The sequence below is a fragment of the Schistocerca gregaria genome, chromosome 1 (genome assembly GCF_023897955.1).
Source record: "Schistocerca gregaria isolate iqSchGreg1 chromosome 1, iqSchGreg1.2, whole genome shotgun sequence".
Classification (NCBI taxonomy): Eukaryota; Metazoa; Arthropoda; class Insecta; order Orthoptera; family Acrididae; genus Schistocerca; species Schistocerca gregaria.
Genome location: NC_064920.1, coordinates 828,905,126 through 828,924,180, shown reverse-complemented (window position 1 = coordinate 828,924,180; position 19,055 = coordinate 828,905,126). Strand labels below are relative to the sequence as shown.

General features: G+C 36.9%; 1 protein-coding gene across 1 annotated transcript in view; it reads left to right on the top strand.

The window, feature by feature from the left end:
- Positions 1–19,055, top strand: part of LOC126271945 (matrix metalloproteinase-14-like) — a 116,369-nt gene that overhangs the window by 80,117 nt on the left and 17,197 nt on the right. The window contains exons 8-9 of the mRNA XM_049974375.1: positions 287–434; positions 10,638–10,779. Of these exons, the coding sequence (XP_049830332.1) occupies positions 287–434; positions 10,638–10,779 (290 nt within the window). The remainder of the gene's footprint in view (positions 1–286; positions 435–10,637; positions 10,780–19,055) is intronic.

Genomic DNA, 19,055 nt, shown 5'->3' with positions numbered 1-19,055 from the left:
TTGAAATCTGAGTGACAATACTCAGTTTCTCATTTCTGTATTATCCACTGCTCACTGCCTTTAGTACATTGTGAGTGGCTGTCTTTACTCACTCTGTGTGTTATATTCCAACCAGGATTTTCCATTTTTGTAGTGATTAAAAAATAAATAAATAAAAGCAGGATATTCTGCCTTCATACAGAAATACTAATACTCATGTGACAGTTCTCCCTGCTTTTATTTTAGTTGGCTTAATTTTGAAATTTGCTTTTCTTTGCGGTTGGACTAAAAATTACCTTATTTTCAGATGATGTGGAGAATGTCAGGTCGAGGTTTAATTCAGCCAGGATATCCTGTGAATTTTCGGCATATGTTCTGGAGATTCCCAAACTCTGTTACAAAAATAGATGCTGTGTATCAGAGGGATACAGACAGCAGCATAGTTTTCTTCACAGGTATATAGCAAACAATGCACATGCACCACTGTTACTAAACATGGCTTAGAGTAGTATTTCAAAATACGTTTGTATTTTTTATGAATTTCAAAACATCTCTTTGTCCTTTTACATTCATTCATTCTGTAAGAATATGTTAATCTCTTAGTAGGGCTCTTGCTTAATAGTCCCTATCCCCTAACAGAGCCGTATCTTGATTCATTGTTCATTTCCCTTGTTCCCACTACAACAATCCACAAACCTACATTTATGTTGTGCATTACCTCTTTATCCGTACACTGAAGCTTATGTCTTTGATAGGTTTCCAATAACAACAGACAGTATGAACATAGAAAAAATATTTATAAGAATTTTCCTTAACATCTTTTATAAGTTTTCTTGTTCCTGGTATTTCAGACCTCCTTTATTAGCAGATGAAATAATGTGCCATGAAATAGATGCCTTCAGTTTCACATTACATAGCTAATTCCCTACATCTGAGAAGTAGTTGGAGAGTGAATGGCTGGTATAACCACAGAACTAGCACCTGATATTGAAGTATTACTAATATGTGCACTGGGTGAGATGTCCACCTGCATCCATTTTTAGTACAAGTAGAATATAAGTAATGCCCTTGATATTATTAAATAAGCAGAGAGCTACTGACAAGCTATTGTAGGTACTGTGGTTTCAAGCAACAGTTTACTATAGCTGCTCGTCTTCAAAATTACATTCCTTGAGCCATCTCAGGTTCCCAGCATTTTTCTTTTAATTGATAATCTATGGATAATTGAGAAAATAGGAATTTACACTATCTGTCAAAAGTATTACTTTATATATGTTACAGTATGTGATTAATTGCATTTCCTGCTGCTTTGGTACCAGTTTTGCATAGTACTATAGAGCTATAATTACCAGTTTAGAAGTTTACATTCATCATATATTACCATTATCAACATAAAGTTTACACAAGCTCCTCTCTGCATATAACATCTTACAGGCGAATGCTGATTGAAATATCACCAAATTGAAATTAATTTCAATCAGAGTCATAGATACCTCACAGCATTTTCTCCTTGTTGACTGTTTGAAAGCCTCTGTCTGATCACCTGACAACAGACAGCACCATCCCACATTTGTTGTCCATACTTAGTAGATGAGTGCTATCAGATCCACACCACTGCTCTGTGAATTGAAGGAAACTCTGAAATCCACAGTAGAACAGAATATCTTGGGCCTGTGGATGAACACATGTCAGCTTACTCCCTCTTTTTTTTTAAGAAATTTATTCCTAGAATAGGGCTGAGATCCACTTATCCCAAAACAATTTAGACAGGGTCTAGCTTTATGTAGGAATTTTGAAAGTACTTTGGTACATTTTCCTTTCTATTGCCCTAGAAGATGTAGTGGAATCCATTTTCAAATATTGCTCTTGCATTACACCTGCTATTTTTGCAGAATGCCTTCTTGTTGTTGTGGTCTTCAGTCGGAAGACTGGTTTGATGCAGCTTTCCGTGCTACTCTATCCTGTGCAGGCCTCTTCATCTCTGAATAACTACTGCAACTTACATCCTTCTGAACCTGCTTACTGTATTCATCTGTTGGTCTCCTTCTATGATCCCCCCCAAACTTCCCTCCAATATTACTAGTGGTCGATAAAAAATACTGACAATACCCCCATAACATCAGATCCACACCACTGCTCTCTGAACTGGAGGAAACTGAAATTCACAGTAGAACAGAATCAGTATTAATAATAACAGCATACTTTGGGACTGTGGATCAACACATGTCAGTTAAACCCCTCCCTTTTTTTTTAAGAAATTTATTCATAGAATAGGGGCTGGGAGCCACTTTATCCCAAAACAATTTAGACAGGTTCCAGCTTTATGTGGGATGTGTGTCCAGTGGCATACGTGTTGTCTGTAGCTGATAACAGAAGGTCAGCTGTAGTAGTGGAGTGAATGGCAACAGCTGCGTTTGTGTCAGTTCTAGTGTGTACTGTCTGAAAGAGCTGTAGGACAGTTCAAGCACCCTAACAATTTTTTAGGAAATACAAAAAACATGTGTGGATCAAGATTAAAGTGGCATATGGTAGGAGTGCACAACAATGTTTTCAGGGAATGCATGAGGTGTGTGATGATGCAGCATTGCCATATTGTATAGTGGGAAGATGGGTGATAGTGTTTTGGGATGACAGGGATGTAAATCAAGACCAGGTCTGGGAATGGAAAAACCCAGCTTCTCCTCATTCATAGAATGCGCACCATGAACCAGCTGGTACCAAAGTGATATCTGTGGGTTAATCCTGCATCACATTGTACCACAGGGGCAGATGGTCACTTCAGCCTACTACTGCAATTTCCTGGAACATCACCTTTGTCCCATGACAAGAAGAAAGTGATGGCATCTTCTGGCAATGCATCCCACCATCTTTCATGAAACCCACTTCTCTACCAAAACTATATAGAGCTTCCAGATTTGTGAATCCCAACTCTCGGAGAATATCACATGAATTCACAGAGAGGCTCAGACAAACTATTGACAATTGGCATCCCCTTTTTGGCAGTGAATGTAAACCTGGGCGACTGAAATCCCATAAAAGGTTCTGAGCCATGATAATAGAAGAACCACTACCTGACTACCCACCTGCACAGGAATTGCCCAGCGGATTCAGCACAAACTGGAGGACATGGAGAATGCTGAACAAAATAAGGGCAGGTGTGGCCCCAGTGAAAACAAATATGATTAGGTGGGGTCTGGGAACCACGGATGATTAGTGTGACTGTGGTGCTGTGCACGATATGGAGCATCTGCTCACCTGCCCATACTGCCCTTATGGGTGCAACCCTGATGATTTATGGCTGGACAAGAAAGAAGCCATGGATGTGACCCTATTCTGGGCTGAAAGATTGTGACCTGGTTTTTGGACATGGAAAAGTAAGTAATCCTTTATGAAAATGCACGATGCCACATAGTGAACTCCAAGCAGGGGCTCCTGCATGCATGGAGGTGCAAGTTATTGGAACAAACGCAGCATTCACCTGATATGAGTCCATGCAGTTATGACCTGTTCACCAAAATAAAGGAACATCTTCATGGCATATGGTACAACACAAGAGAAGATGTCATCCATGACATAGGGCAGTCCAGGCAAGACATCAACAGAGATGAATTGCCTGATAGTGCACAATGCCTTCGATCTGTGAGGGGGATGGTGATCAAGATGCAAGGTGATTATATTGAGGACATGCAATACAGTGAATGTTTGTCAGTAAAGTCTGGTATGAATTATGTCAGTCTTGCCACTACTTTTTATCCAACCCATTGTCTCAGAGTCTGTCCTATCAATCAGTTGCTTCTTCTAGTCAGATTGTGCCAAACATTTCTTTCCTCACCAATTCTGCTCAGTAACTCCTCATTAGTTATGTGATATAGGTACCCATCTAATCTTTAACATTCTTCTGTTGCACCACACTTCAAAAACTTCTATTCTCTTCTTGATTAAACCATTGATCATCCATGTTTCACTTCCAACCAAGGCTACACTGCCTACAAATATTTCCAGAAAAGATTTCCTAACACTTAAACCTACATTCAACATTAACAAATTTATATTCTTCAGAAACACTTTTCTTGTCATTGCCAGTTTACATTTTATATCATCTCTACTTTGGCCATAATTGAGTATTTCATTACCCAAATAAAAATACTCATGTACTACTTTAAGTGTCTCATTTTCTAATCTAGTTCACTCAGCCTCATCTGATTTAATTTGGCTACATTCCATTATCCTTGTTTTGCTATTATTGGTGTTCATCTTATATCCTTCTTTCAAGACACTGTACATTCTGTTCAATTACTCTTCCAAGTCCCTTGCTGTCTCTGAAAGAATTACAATGTCATCAGCAAACCTCATAATTTTTATTTATTCCTCTAACCCAAATATTTCTTTGGTTTCCTTCACTGCTTGCTCAATGTACAGATTAAATAACACTGGGGATAGTTTATTGGACTGTTTGACTCCCTTCTCAACCGATGCTTCCCTTTCATGCCCCTCAACTCTTATAACTGCTGTCTGGTTTCTGTACAAGGAGTAAATAATTTTTCACTCCCTGTGTTTTACCCCTGCTATCTTCAGAATTTTAAGGAGAGTATTCCATCCAACACATCAAAAGCTTTCTCAAAATCTACAAATACTACAAACATAGGCACATCTTTCCTTAACCTATCTTCTAAGAGAAGGTGTAGGGTCAGCACTGCCTCGCATGATCCTACATCTCTGCAATCCAAACTAGTCTTCACCAATGTTGATTTCTATTAGTTTTTCCATTCTTCTGTAAAGAATTCATGGTAGTATTTTGCAATGAAGACTTCTTAAACTAACAGTTTGGTAATATTCACACCTGTCAGCACCTCATTTCTTTGGAATTGGAATTATTACATTCTTCTTGAAGTCTGTGGATATTTTTCCTGTTTTGCGCATCTTGCACATCAGATGGAAGAGTTTAGTCATGGCTGGCTCCCCCAAGGCTGTCAGTAGTTCTGACGAATATCGTCAACTCCTGGGATCTTGTTTTGACTTAGTTCTTTCAGTTCTCTGTCAAATTCTTCTTGCAGTATCACATCTCCTATATGGTATTCATCTACATCCTGGTCCATTTCTATAATGTTACCTTCAAGTTCATCTTCATTGTATAGCCCCTCTATATGCTCCTTCCACCTTTTGGCTTTCCGTTCTTTACTTAGGACTGGTTTTCTATCTGAGCTCTTGACATCCATAGGGCTACTTCTCTTTCCTCCAAATGTGACATTAATTTTTCTGTAGGTGGTATCTATCTATCCTCTAGTGAAATATGCTTCCAAATCCTTGCATTTGTCCTTTGACTATTAATGCTTGGCCATTTTGCTTTTTCTGTCAGTCTTGTTTTTTCAGATGTTTGTATTCCCTTTCACCTGCTTAATTTGAGGCATTTTTATAATTTCTCCTTTCATCTTCTTATGGAAGGGTAAAGCAATGAAAAGTACACTCTGCAATAAACATTACAGTGGTTTGCAGAGTATTGATGTAGGAGTAGATGCATATGGCTCGAAATGTTGTCCATCTGATTCTGAGTTGTGACAAGGAAATAAAGCAAGTTATGTGAGGAAAAATTCTGTGCTGTATGAAAAAGAAAGGAAGGTTAGAGTTTAAAGCTCTGTGGACATTGAGTTTGTTACATATATTTGCTGTGTGAAAATTGTGCCACATTTTCTGTATTGTTTTCTGTGTATATTGGATATCACTGCTAGCAACATAAAGTAATGCATTGCCATGATACATGTTTTATAAAGACAGCAGTGGTTCAACTTGGTTTTGTAAAATGTATCTAACAAACTTCTACAAAAGCACAGCTAAAGAAGCACTGGTAGAAGTCAAATTTAGGAGGTGTTTGGCGTTAAACTATTATCTGGTGGATGAAGCAAAAATTCGTTATTATTAATCTCTGCAAAGCAAATAGAACTGTTCTGCTTTGCTGTTGGTAAAGAGGATGATTTACAGACTGGGCCTGTGAGTTCAAATATAATGTTGTAAGAATGGAGTTTCTATCCACCATCATCAACCCTTAGACATCCACTGCTGAACTGAGGCTGCCTCTACACTTTTAGACAGTTTCTAGCTATACGTATCCATGTTGTTCCTGAATACAGTTTCTAATGTTTTCCAACTACTGTGCAAACAGTCATCATCTCAGTCTTTTCTTATCCCATGAAATCCAACATGGAACTTTCATTGTTCATCTGCCATCAACTTGTTTGGTTACATGCACCACCTACTATAATTTTAATTGTGTTACAGACTTAATTTTATCTTTTTATCCAGTCTCTCTCTCTCTCTCTCTCTCTCTCTCTCTCTCTCTCTCTCTCTCTCTCTCTCTCGCATACACACACACACACACACACACACACACACACACACACACACACACACACACACACACACACAGAGTCATATAAAACAACGAAAACTGCTGCTGCTGAGTAGGTTTTTTATCTATCCAATTTACTCAGTAAAAATGCTGCCGAAACTGCTTTAATGTTGAAAACAGTTTACCAAGATGACACTAAGGGAAAAACACAGGTGTACAAGTGGTTTGCTCAATTTAAAAATGGTGACATTTTGATTGATGACAGAACTTGTTCTGGTCATCCATCAACTGGCTGAATCAATGAAAATATTTAAAAAATAATGAAGAAATAATCTCAATCAAAAGGAATGTCAAGTTGAAACATATCATATCATACTTTAAAACAACAGCTTGAAACTGATCCATATTTTCTGCCATAGGTCATTACTAGTGTGAGTCATGGTGCTTTGGTTCAAAACCAGAAACAAAGTAACTGTTAAGCCAAAGGAAGACACCTTTGTAAACCCTTTAAAAAAAGTTGTCAAATCAAATCAATCATAAAAACAATGCTGATTTGCATTTTTTATCCTAAGGGTGTAGTTCATTCAAAGTGTGTTCCCCCTGGTCAGACCATCAATCACACCTTTCATTTGGAAGTTTTAAAAAGATTTCATAACAGTGTTCATAAAAAAAGACCTGATTTGTGGCAGATAGGAGACTGGGTCCTCCACCATAACAATGCATTTGGACACACAGCCATTTCTCTTAGTTTTTGGCCAAAATTGGCTGTCCCATGACATTACTCATCTGATCTGGTTCTGTGCAACTTTTTCTTATTCCATGCATAGGGTGAGAGCAGAAATGAGAGGAGGAGTGGGAGGTAGGGTTGAGGAAGATAGAGGAGTTGTGTACATGCGCAATGGTGTGCGGTCTTGGACTGAAAGTGGAAAAAGAACTGAGGAAGACGTAGACTGTGGAGAAGAGTGTACAACTGCAGAGGATGAGTTAAGACAGGAGCAGAGGTGGAGACGAGTGTGGGTTAGACATTAGTGGATATTGAGGAGAGAAGAATTATTAGATTGAAAGTTGTGTTACAATTCCCATTTATGTAATTCAGGTAAGGTGGTGTTTAGCAACTTATGGTATAGTAGTATATGGTGTAAATTATGAAGCAGTCTGTTCCACCATTGGATAGTCAATACTGCTCTGGGCTGCAGTTTGGGTGTCCACTTGAAATGATGTGCAGAAGTTGTAGCAGAGCTGTTATGTGATATGAGTGTATTCAAATTTGGTGCTGCTTCTTATATGAAGGAATATGCTTGTTACAGGAATGGTGAGTGTATCAATTAGGTCTTCAACCTAGGTCATCTGCAAGTTGTGACCCATGTGGCAATAATTTGGGAGAAGATGTAGCTTAAAGATGGACTAGAAATTTCATAGATTGATTAGGAGGTGGCGTACCACTTTGGGAGAGATGGTAAGGATTGTGAGTAAAATGTTCCTCATTTCTGTGTGTGATGATAAGCAGTTGAAGGCCGGCGGAGCGATATGGTTAAATTGTTCCTGCCAGAGGTGCTTTTGGGTGATGAAGGGATACTCCTTTACAGCTGGTTCATTGGGGGGTAGTGGGGGGAGAGAGAATTTAGAGATTTGGGGCAACATATAGATTGCTCAACACTGCAGATGCATCATCTACAGATGGCTAGACTGTATGGAAGAGATGTCTTAGTTTGGAATGCAAATACTGTATATGTGTAGTGGTCTTGGTATGGATGGAGCTTTGACTGGGGCCATCAGAGAGGTGGAGGTCATCATAAAGAAAGCCGGCATACCGTGCTGTGGAGGATGAGCAGACACAGAGGGGAGAACAGTCCTTGAGACTGTGACGGAATGAGGATATTGTGTCTTGGTCCTGGGTTCAGACCCTGAAGATATTGTCAATGACCCTGAAGCAGGCTAGAGGTTTGACTAAGACGATTTCCTATAGATAGCCCATAAAAAGTTTTTATTTAATTATACCAGGAATAACGGATTTCTCATGGAACTCTGAGGAAGTCTGTAGCTTTTTTTAAAACACATTCCTTGCCTTCATGGCATATTTATACTCTCCGTTGTCTATCAGAGAGCTAGCACTTGAAGCAACTGTACATCAATCCCTTATTCCACCACAGTCTATTTCCATTAGCAGTAATGGATGGTTGATTAGATCAGACACCTTGGATAAGTCTGAGCTTAGTTCATGCCTAGCTGCTGCTTCTGTTGATCTGTCCTTCCTAAATCCATGCTGAGCATTAGTCACCTTTTGTTTTTATTCAGAAAATCAGCTAGCTTTTAATAAATTGCTCATTTGACAAATATAGAGAGACCTGTCAATAGTGACAATGGTGTATAATTATTTAGGCCATATGTGCTATGCTTTTGTACAGTGTGTCTTTGTTATGGATAGTTTTAGTTTTGATGAAATCAGTTCTGTCCAGAAAGAAGTATTAGTGATGTGAATAAGCTAAGAATCTGTAGTAGTGTAACTATAGTTTCATTACCTTGTTTGGAATTCTACCACCACCACTACACTTTTTATTTTGTAGCTTAATAGTAGTATTTCTCATTTCATATTCTGTTACTGAATACAGAAACATTGTCATTTCACTAATTGTTACTTTTATCAATTTGTTATTTGTATGGCACATATTTTAACAGGCAATGTGTTATCTTTTTGTAATGCTCATTATTTCTTAATTCATTTGAATTAAGTTTTATGTAAAAGTAATGTAAAGGCAGTTGTTCAAGACCTGTAGATGCTTGTCATGATAATGCCACATCTGCCACATAGAATATCCAAAATCCTTTTCAGCATAAATTTCTATCTCTTTAGATTTAATGCCACTCCTAACACTTATAAGTGTCCCTGCAAAAAGCTGCCTGTCAGGTCAAGCTCTGTAATGTAATATTGCACTGGCTGTTGTGGTTGAGCAGTTCTAGGTGCTTCAGTCTGGAACCACGCTGCTGCTATGGTCGTAGGTTTGAATCCTGCCTCGGGCAAGGTGTGTGTGATGTCCTTAGGTTAGCTAGGTTTAAGTAGTTCTAAGTCTAGGGGACTGATGACCTCAGATGTTAAGTCCCATACTGCTTAGAGCCATTTGAACCATTTTTTGTAATAGTGCACAAACATTGGGGAAGACTGTGTAAATGAAAAGATAAAGGAGAGTATCTATGATTCTACATGAAATTCAAGTTACCATTAAATAGTATCTTAAACTGAAGTACTGAAACTTTCTTAATTAAGTAAAAGATTTTAAACATTAAATTTAATGTTCACTAAATGTGCAGTAAGCTTTATGCGGGGTGTTAAAAAAAAGTGTTCGATATTTTAAGAGGTGGTAGTATGGACAAAAACAAGACAAAAATGTCCTGTAAGCGTAGCCTGTAAAGTATCCACTTTACCTTAAGAGCTATGAATACTTGTTCATCTTCACTACTGTTAAACACATATTTCCTACTGCAAGCTCTTTTCTGTTTTAAAGAACCTAAAGAACAAAGTAAAAAATGAGTAAACAAATTAGAACACATTATTCCATTAATGTGAAGCTTCTAATGTAATCAGCTTAACACTGCATATGATCTGCACTTGAGGAGCATCACTAAAGGAAGTGCCTAGTATGGTGTCCATTCATAGTTAGGCATGCTTTCATCCATTGTCATAGGGAATCACATACTTTCTGAAAAAGATTGCTGAATAATTATGCAGACGAATTGTCAAAATGCAGGTTAAGGGTTTGATGATTGCTTCCATTGGCCAGTCCATAACAGAAAGTCATTTCCTATGTGGATAACATGCTTCCACTATGCTGGTAAGTGCCAAAATAAAACTGCAATGTAGAAACACTTCACAAATGTATCAAAATGGGAAATGGTTCCATTATAACTAATCTATGGGCTACACTTAGCCAGAAATGTGTAATAACACTAACAAATTTTTATTGCATGCTGTAGGTTAACAGTAACAGAGGAATGTTCCCTCATTTGTTACCTGCCTTCAGTATGGCGCTAACAATAGCAAACAGGTTGCAGTAGAGGAGGTGTGTTACACAGCAGCAAAGATGAACGAGTGCTCATAGCTCTTAAGGTATGCATTTTAGAGCCCAGGTTTACTTAACATTTTTGTCTTGTTTCAGTCCATACTACCACCTCTCAAAATATTGAATGCTTTTTTTTTTTAATGCCCTGCACAAAAATACCATGAGACAGCTAAGCAGTTTGGCATCTAAAAAGAATAATTTAACAGTTGATTTGAAATGATACAAACAATATGTAATACCAATACTTAACTTTGTCATAGGAAATAAATTTTGGGTGTTCAATGGTGAAACATTCATTGAAGGAAGCCCTCAGCCCATTACAACACTTGGCTTACCTGCATCTCTTACACATTTAGATGCAGCCATGGTATGGGGTAAAAATGGAAAAACATTCTTTTATAGGTAAGTTTTGCTTGAACTGCATCCTTCATTTCTTTATCACTTATAAAATTTCATTTTTGTAAAAGTATTTTGTATAGAAAGAAAACTTTTCTAGTTTAATGATAACATAGATGTTAACAGAACTTCTGCAGTTTAAGAGACCCATTAACCCTTTTTATATTTTGGATTGTAGTACCATGGATGGAAAATATGTAATGGTCCAAATAAAATAATATTACAATAAAGTAACCATGAGTCAGAATGAAACATTGCCTCTTATTGCCATTAGAGAAGTAATCCCAGAAATATGACACCTATCAAAGTACTCCACAAAAAAGAAAAGGCTAGATGAGACATACTAGACAAATGAGAAAAATAGAATGGAAGCAATAAAGAATAATAATTGACATTTAATATTGTATCCATCCTCACCAACTGTAGTCATGTAAAACAAAATAATAAGCAACCTATACCATGGTCATGTAGTTCATGATGAACCAGATGACCATGCCATTTTGCTTATGCATCTTATTGTTGACTCTCACAAATAATACAGTAATTCTCTGAAGAAGAGCACTGAGTGCCTGAAACCAGGTTAAGAAATTAAATTTGTTTTATTTAACGTGTTGCTTGTTGTTTCATTATATATTGGCATTTAAGTTCAAGGGTAGTTGGCAACATATTATAAAGACAACTGTAATAAAACTAAACATCTTACATAATTTTTTTTACTGAAATACATATCAAGGAATTAAGGATGATACAGGAACTAGAATCGAGGGTATCAAAGGAAAATAAGAAATTATGTACTAAAATCTTAAATTTTTCTTTACGGAGGAAGATCCAAGAGTTCTGCCTCAGTTTAATTCTTGCACTGATGTGAAGATGAATGATACAGATATTAGTGTTAGTGGCAGTGAGAAACAACTAAAATCACTCAAATTAAATAAAGCTCAAGGGCCTGATGGATCTACTATGTGATTCTACACACAATTTAACTGATGGCAGAAAAACAGAAATCTGTGGGGAAATGTACATTAAGGGCAAAACTAATTGACAATGAAGGTACGGCTAAAGAATTTGTAATTAAAAATTTATTATTGTTGCCTGAGATCAGCCATACAATCTTCTACATCTGCAAATACTGTGAGGTGCATGGCAGAGGCTACATCCCATTGTACCAATTATTGGGGTTTCCTCCTATTCCATTCACATATGGAGCATGGGAATAATGATTGTTTGAATGCCTCTGTGTTTGCAGTAATTATTCTAATCTTTTACTCTAATCCCTATGTGAGCGATACATAGGAGGCTGTAATATATTCCTAGAATAATCATTTAAAGCTGGTTCCTGAAACTTTAACAGACTTTCTCAGAATAGTTTACCTCTATCTTCTAGGGTCACTGTAACACTCTCCCACCCAGTACATGAACCTATGACCATTCATGCTGACCTTCTCTGTATACATTCAATAATCTCTGTTAGTCCTATCTGGTAAAGGTCCTACACACTTGAGTTATTTTTAAGCAATCTCCTTCATAGATTGATTGGACTTCCCCAGTATTCCACCAATAAACCAAAGTCACCACATGCCTTACCGACAACTGAACCTATGTGATCATTCCATCTCATACCTCTACAGAGTGTTACTTACACCCAAGTATTTGTATGAGTTGTACAATTCAAACAATGGTTGATTGCTGTTATAGTCACAGGATATGACATTTTTTCATTTTGTAAAGTACACAATTCTACATTTCTGAACATTTAACATTTTATGCAGCCTTTTTCAGATATCCATTATAAATAATTGCATCACTTCCAAAAAGCCTGATTTTACTATTAGTATTATCTTCAAGGTCAATAATATACAACATGAACAGAAGAGTAACAACCCACTTCCCTGGGGCACTCCCAGAGTTACTTCTACCTCTGATGATGACTGTCCACCCCAGACAATATGCTGCATCTTCCCAGCCAAAAAGTCCCCTATCCAGTCACAAATTTCACTTGATACCCCATATGATCATACGTTTGACAGTAATGTGTGGCACTGAATCATATGCTTCTCAGAAATCCAGAAATACTACATGACTATCTTGATCCAAAGCTTTCAGTATGTCTTGTGTGAAAAGTGAAATTTTGAGTTTTTACACAATTCCTGTTTTCAAAATCCGTGCATTGAGGAGGTCATTCTCTAGAAGATGCCTCATTATGTTTCAGCTAAGAATATGTTCTTAGATTCCATAACAAACTGATGTCAAGGATATTGGATGGTAGTTTTGTGATTCATTTCTACTAATCCTTCTTGTAGACAGATGTGACCAGTGCCTTTTTCTAAGAACAGGGCATGGTTTTTTGTTCAATGGAACTATGATAGTTTATAGTTAGAAGAGGGGCTAACTCAGCCACAAATTCAGTACAGATCTGACAGGACCTGGAGCTTTGTTCAATTTCAGTTTCAGCTGTTTCTCAACACCACTGACACTAATATGATTTCATTCAGCTGTCCGGTGGTGTGAGGTTTAAACTGGGGCAATTCTCTAGGGTTTTCTTTTGTAAATGAAGATTTGAAAATTGAGTTAAGCATTTCAACTTTTACACTCCTATCCTCAATTTCAGGTCCTGTATCATTCACAAGGGACAGGACACTAACTTTGGTGCCACTAACAGCCTTTACACATGACCAGAAATGATTGGGTTTTGTGAAAGATCACTTGACAATATTCTGTTATGATAGTTATTGAAGGCATCTTGAATTGCTCTCTTGACAGCCAAATGTGTTTCATTCAGCATCTCTCTATCTGTAGATGTACACTTTGTTTTACTCCTACCGTGCAAAAATCTCTGTTTCCTTAGAAGAATGTCACAGTGACAGTATACTATGGAGGTTCCCTCCCATTATGAAATATTCTACTAGGTACATATCTATTCAGTACATGGTCAACTTTTCTTTTAAATTTGAGCCAGAGTTCCTCGACATGCTCATGCCCTATGCTGTAAGTTTCAGGTTTCTCACTGAGATAAGACACTACCGATTTTTTATCTAATTTAGTGAACATATATATTTTTCTGCTTGTTTTAGTAGTACTTTATAGTTTGTTAATCATTGTTACCACAACCACATGATGGTCATTGATACCATTTTCAATGCAGACATCCTCAAAGAGGTCAGGTCTATTTGTTGATATTAGATCCAATATATTTCCTTAATGAGTGGGGTTCCTAACTATCTGTTTTAGGTAGTTTTCAGAGAAAGCATGTAGTAAAGTTTCATAGTATGTCTTATCAAAGCAACTACAGCAAAATTGTAATTTTCCCAATTAATTGTTGAATGATTAAAGTCTCCACCAATGATTACAGTATGATTGGCAAACTTATGTACAAGTGAACTGAGGTTTTCTCTAAAGTTTTTGGTTACATCAAGAAATGAGTCTGGTGGGTAAGGATCGAATTATTGTTTTATGCTCACCCCTGAGACTGAGGCTTGTCAAAACAATCTCATGTGCAGCTTCAATTTCTACCTCTGTAGACATGCATTTCTAGTTAACTCTGTCAAATAAACCACCTCCATTTCCCATTTGCCTATCCTTTCGATATACATTTAAATTTTTCCCAGAAATCTCACTACCATCAATTTCAGATTTCAGCCAGCTTTCTGTACCTAGTATTGTGTGAGCTGCACTGCTTTTCAAGAGCACTTCAAATGCTGGCACTTTGTTGTGAATGCTTTGGCAGCTTACCATGAGGACTTTAATGCTCTCACCTGTGGGACGCATTTCTTTTAATCTTCCATTGACACTTTTGGGTTTCCTACAGCTATCTATCTAACCTAAAAAGCACTTGTGTGCACTCCACACACAGTTATCTACCAGCAGCAGACTCAGATGTGTAGTGCACATCTGTCCCATTAAAGGGATCCTACGGTTCTCTACCCTATGGTTCAAGTCCAGGAAATTGCAGCCTAGCTTGTCACAGAACTTTTGAAGTCTTTGGTTCAGTCCTTCCACTCGACTCAGAACCAAAGGCCCATAATCAATTCTGGGGACAATGCTGCAAATTGTGAGGTTTTTTGATACTCCACGTGCAAGGCTTGTCTTCGCAGTCTTCTCTACCAGTCACTGGAATGAGCCAAAAATGACCTTGGAGCCCATACAACAGGCACCATTTGTTCCATGTGCACCCCAGTCTGCAGTTGATTGCACACTGTTCCCTCAATGGCTGCTGGAATAGCCTGTGCAGCATGCTGAATGAGGCTCCCAGGCATGCACACTGAGTGCACCTGATGTTCTTTCTTGTCCCTTGCTGCCATTTCCCTAAGGGTACCATCATTCACCATATATTTGAACTGCTGATGATCAATTGACCTCTACTCTTATGTGTTTGCCTCCCCCCCCCCCCCCCCCCCCCCCCCCCCCCCCGTCACCAGACAAGACAGGTTTCCCCAAAACAGGTGAAGTGAGTCCCACTGGCTCAGTTTCAGTTTCAGTGAAAGACAGCACCTCAGACTTGTTCTTTAGGGGGATTCATACAACACCCTTAGCCCACTCTGGTCACTGTCCATCTTGTACAGAACACCTAGATCTACCATTGACATGCCACTAAGTCAAGTGGATGAGTAATGACAAATCCTGTACTATCTGTAGAGGAGACAGGATCTATGGGAGAAGACAGTACTTAAGTTACCTTTGGTTTAGGTATCATAGGTACATGACTCTCGGGAGCTCCTCCAATACATTGATTCCTAGCAGCTGCCAATCATTTAACAGTAGTCAGGGCAATTTCCAGCTACTTACAAGCATCAACCAACTCATCCTGTGTGTGAGAAAAGCATTCATTGTGATGCTGCATTTTGGTTGGTGCAGTTTATTACAAGCAGTGAACAAATAACTTTAAATTAAGCCTACTCATTATCTTTTAGCCTGTTGAACTAAAAAGTTCCTAACTCCTTAAAGGAATTGAAGCAAATACACAAAATGAGATTTCTAAGGCAACACAAAAACCTGTGTTAAAAACTACTAGTTTCCTAAAATGTTTTGTGTTAATTATAGTTGTTAGCAAACTAGAAACCAGAGTTACAGATAATATATAGAGCTATTCCTCTTTAAAGGAAAACTATATGTAACATAATATGTTAGAAAATCTGCTACAGTAACTAAATCACAAACACTGATTTGTTACAAATTGCTTATAGATTTTGCAAGGGGTAGCTTCTGAAAATTCTCAAAAATGCATCTTTATTTGCTTTGATATACAATAAAGTTCAGTGGTGATCTATTCTTTGGCAGAACTGTGAACCACAACAAAAATATGGTTCAGTAATTATCCAAAAATTCTCAAAATAACCTATTTTTTTTAGATAATTATACAATGAAATTAGAGAATGAATGTTCTGAATGAGCATAGGACTACTGTTCTCACAAATTTTAAAAGAGCACAATTAAGTTTTAACCTACAAATAATGATAACAACAATAATAATAATTTTATCATTCAGCCATTTCAACAGTAGACAATGTCACACATATAATAAAATACAACTAATAATTTAAAAGAAACAAAAGGCTTGTTATTAGTGTCATAATATTATATTATAGCCGAAATACTCATTTCTGTCATAGAATGGGTGGGTAACTAACCAGTCATACATTATTTGTTTGAATGCTTGTTCAGGTAATTCTTGTACAGATTGTGCAATCTTACTAAATAATTTGTGCCCTATAAGTTCATAGCTGTTCAGAGATTTTGACAATCTGTGGTATGGAGTATAAATGGTATTCTTCCCTCTTATATTGTAACAATGTACAATTTCTCTGTGTTTTTCTTCCAGTAACTTCTTTTTTGTGTACTTTAAAATGTAGTATATTTATTGGTTTATTACAGTCATGATCTTCTGTTCAAAAAACAGTGGTTTAAGGTATGCCTTATAAGAAGAACCAGTTTTCTTCTGCAGTATTAAGAAAAACTGTTCTAACATACTTTTTGGGTACACAATCCATAAGTTGCCTTAACATATAGATTACTCTTGACAACTTACCACAAATATATTGTACATGATAACCCCAAGATAGTTTAGCATCTAAATATACCCTCAAAAACTTAACACAGCACCTGACAGAAACTTGCCTTTTAGGCTAAAAACCATGTACTGTGTTTTGTTATCATTCAGTAAGAAGCTATTTGCCTTAAAACAGTTAGATGTTTGATCCATTGTCTTCGCAACACAACTTTTAAGGCTGCTGAGATTATTAAAATAATGGTGAAAAGTTGTATCACCTGCATATAGCACTGTACCAGACTTTATAAATAATGGCAGTTCATTAATCATTATTAGGAAAGAAAAAAAAAAAGAAAGAAGGAAAGCCCAGTACGGTTCCTTGTGGAACACCTACCTTAACTTGTTCTATACTTGACATTTCATTGCCAATACAGGAAACTTCCTATGGTTCTGTAGATATGATTTTAATAGTTTAAGGCTGTTTCATTCAATGCCATAGAATTACATTGTTTCCAGAGGTGGTGTGCGCTCTACACAGTCAAAAGCTTTACTTACTGCTCACAAAAAGTTACTTGAACAAAGCCCTTATCCTCAAATACTTATGAGTATTTGACTACAGGGTCTATAGCAGCAACAGTTGACAACCATTTCCTAAAACCATACTATGATTCACTAATAATTTCTAGATTTTCAAAGTAAACACTTAACTATTCATAAATTACACATTCCAGAAGTTTAGAAAAAGGCTGCGACTATGGAATAGGGTTGTAACTTGATGATGAGATAGTATGTCCTTTTTTATATACTGGAACTATCCTAGACACTTTCAGATCATCAGGAAAATATACCTCAGATATACACTTGTTTAGACAATATGTCAAAGAACACACAATACAATTTAGTACTTTCTTTAATATGTTGCAACATATGTCTTATATATCTACACTGCCAGATGGTTTTAGTCGTTTTATTATTCTTGGGATGAGGTTAAGCAAGGCCTCTGAAAAGGCACATACCTGAATTAGCCAGTGGTTTACAAACATTTTTTGAAAGAATCTCTGATAAATTAATATCAGATTTGACTATAGCATTCCCTACTCCTTAACTGATTTAATAAAATATTCATTGAATATTTGGAGAGATATATTAATTTTATGAGTTTATCACGGTACTGGTAAATGATCAAAATTTTGCATTATCTCACAGAACAAATAAGTACTGATACAACCAATGAAAGACTGCACAGAAATTATGCAAACAGTAAAATATGCGACTCTACAACTTTAAATTGGCACATGATCTTGTACACATGGTCTCACATGAAGGAAAATTCCTAAGTTAGGTTTTACGTATAAATAAATGTGCATATTGCATGGATTTTTCACTTAGGAGATTCTGTGTACACTTGCCATACTTCCACATTGGCATGCCAAAGAAGAACACTGCTGCATGAGCTTATCTCAATCAAAATTCCTAAAATGTTCAGCACTAACAAAGCATGTCTTCTGCCTGTTGTAACTAACAATGCAATCTTATCTGCGAGGCAGCTCATTAAAATGATAGAAAGGCTATTTTCTGAAATGAAGGTTGTGAGATCTATGGCAAATTTGGAAGACTGCAGATTAAAACTCAACAGAAATGTAAAGTTATATGCATATGACAGAATACTGATAAACATATTGAGAAATAATGAATGTAACTCAAAATCACTAGACTTGTGGGATTGTTGAATGATGTATGCCAATAAGAGTACAGTCAACAGCATGATAACAAATGAAATAGAGCTGGGGTTAGACTGTGAAAAAGGTGACATAAACCCATGTGATGACAGATGGAAATGAAACCAGGTTTCCTGATGATAAGAGTTATAGAGAAGATAAAATTCTTTTCTATTACATGTTTATTGGTGGATGCCTCACCTTTCATAGAGCATTTGACCAGTGTAAAAGTTATTACAATAATATCAAAATTTAATGTGAATAATTGGAATGAAGGAAACAGCAAATTTTAAACTCAAATATTATCCCATTTGTCAAATACTTGAAGCATTCACAGATGTTGTCTGGGCTACTTGTGTAGTTGATTGTAAAAGTATTACCAGATATGTGAAAATATTGGCAAGATCTTGAATGTAATGGCAGAGCTTGAAACATACTGCAACTGCATTAACAACAGTGGAAACAGAATATGTCGAAGGGTAGTGGAACGGCTGAGAAAATTATTAAAGAGCTTACATCTTAAATAAATGAAATGCAATAAATAAAGTCAACATGTGTGTGTTGTTGTTGTGGTCTTCAGT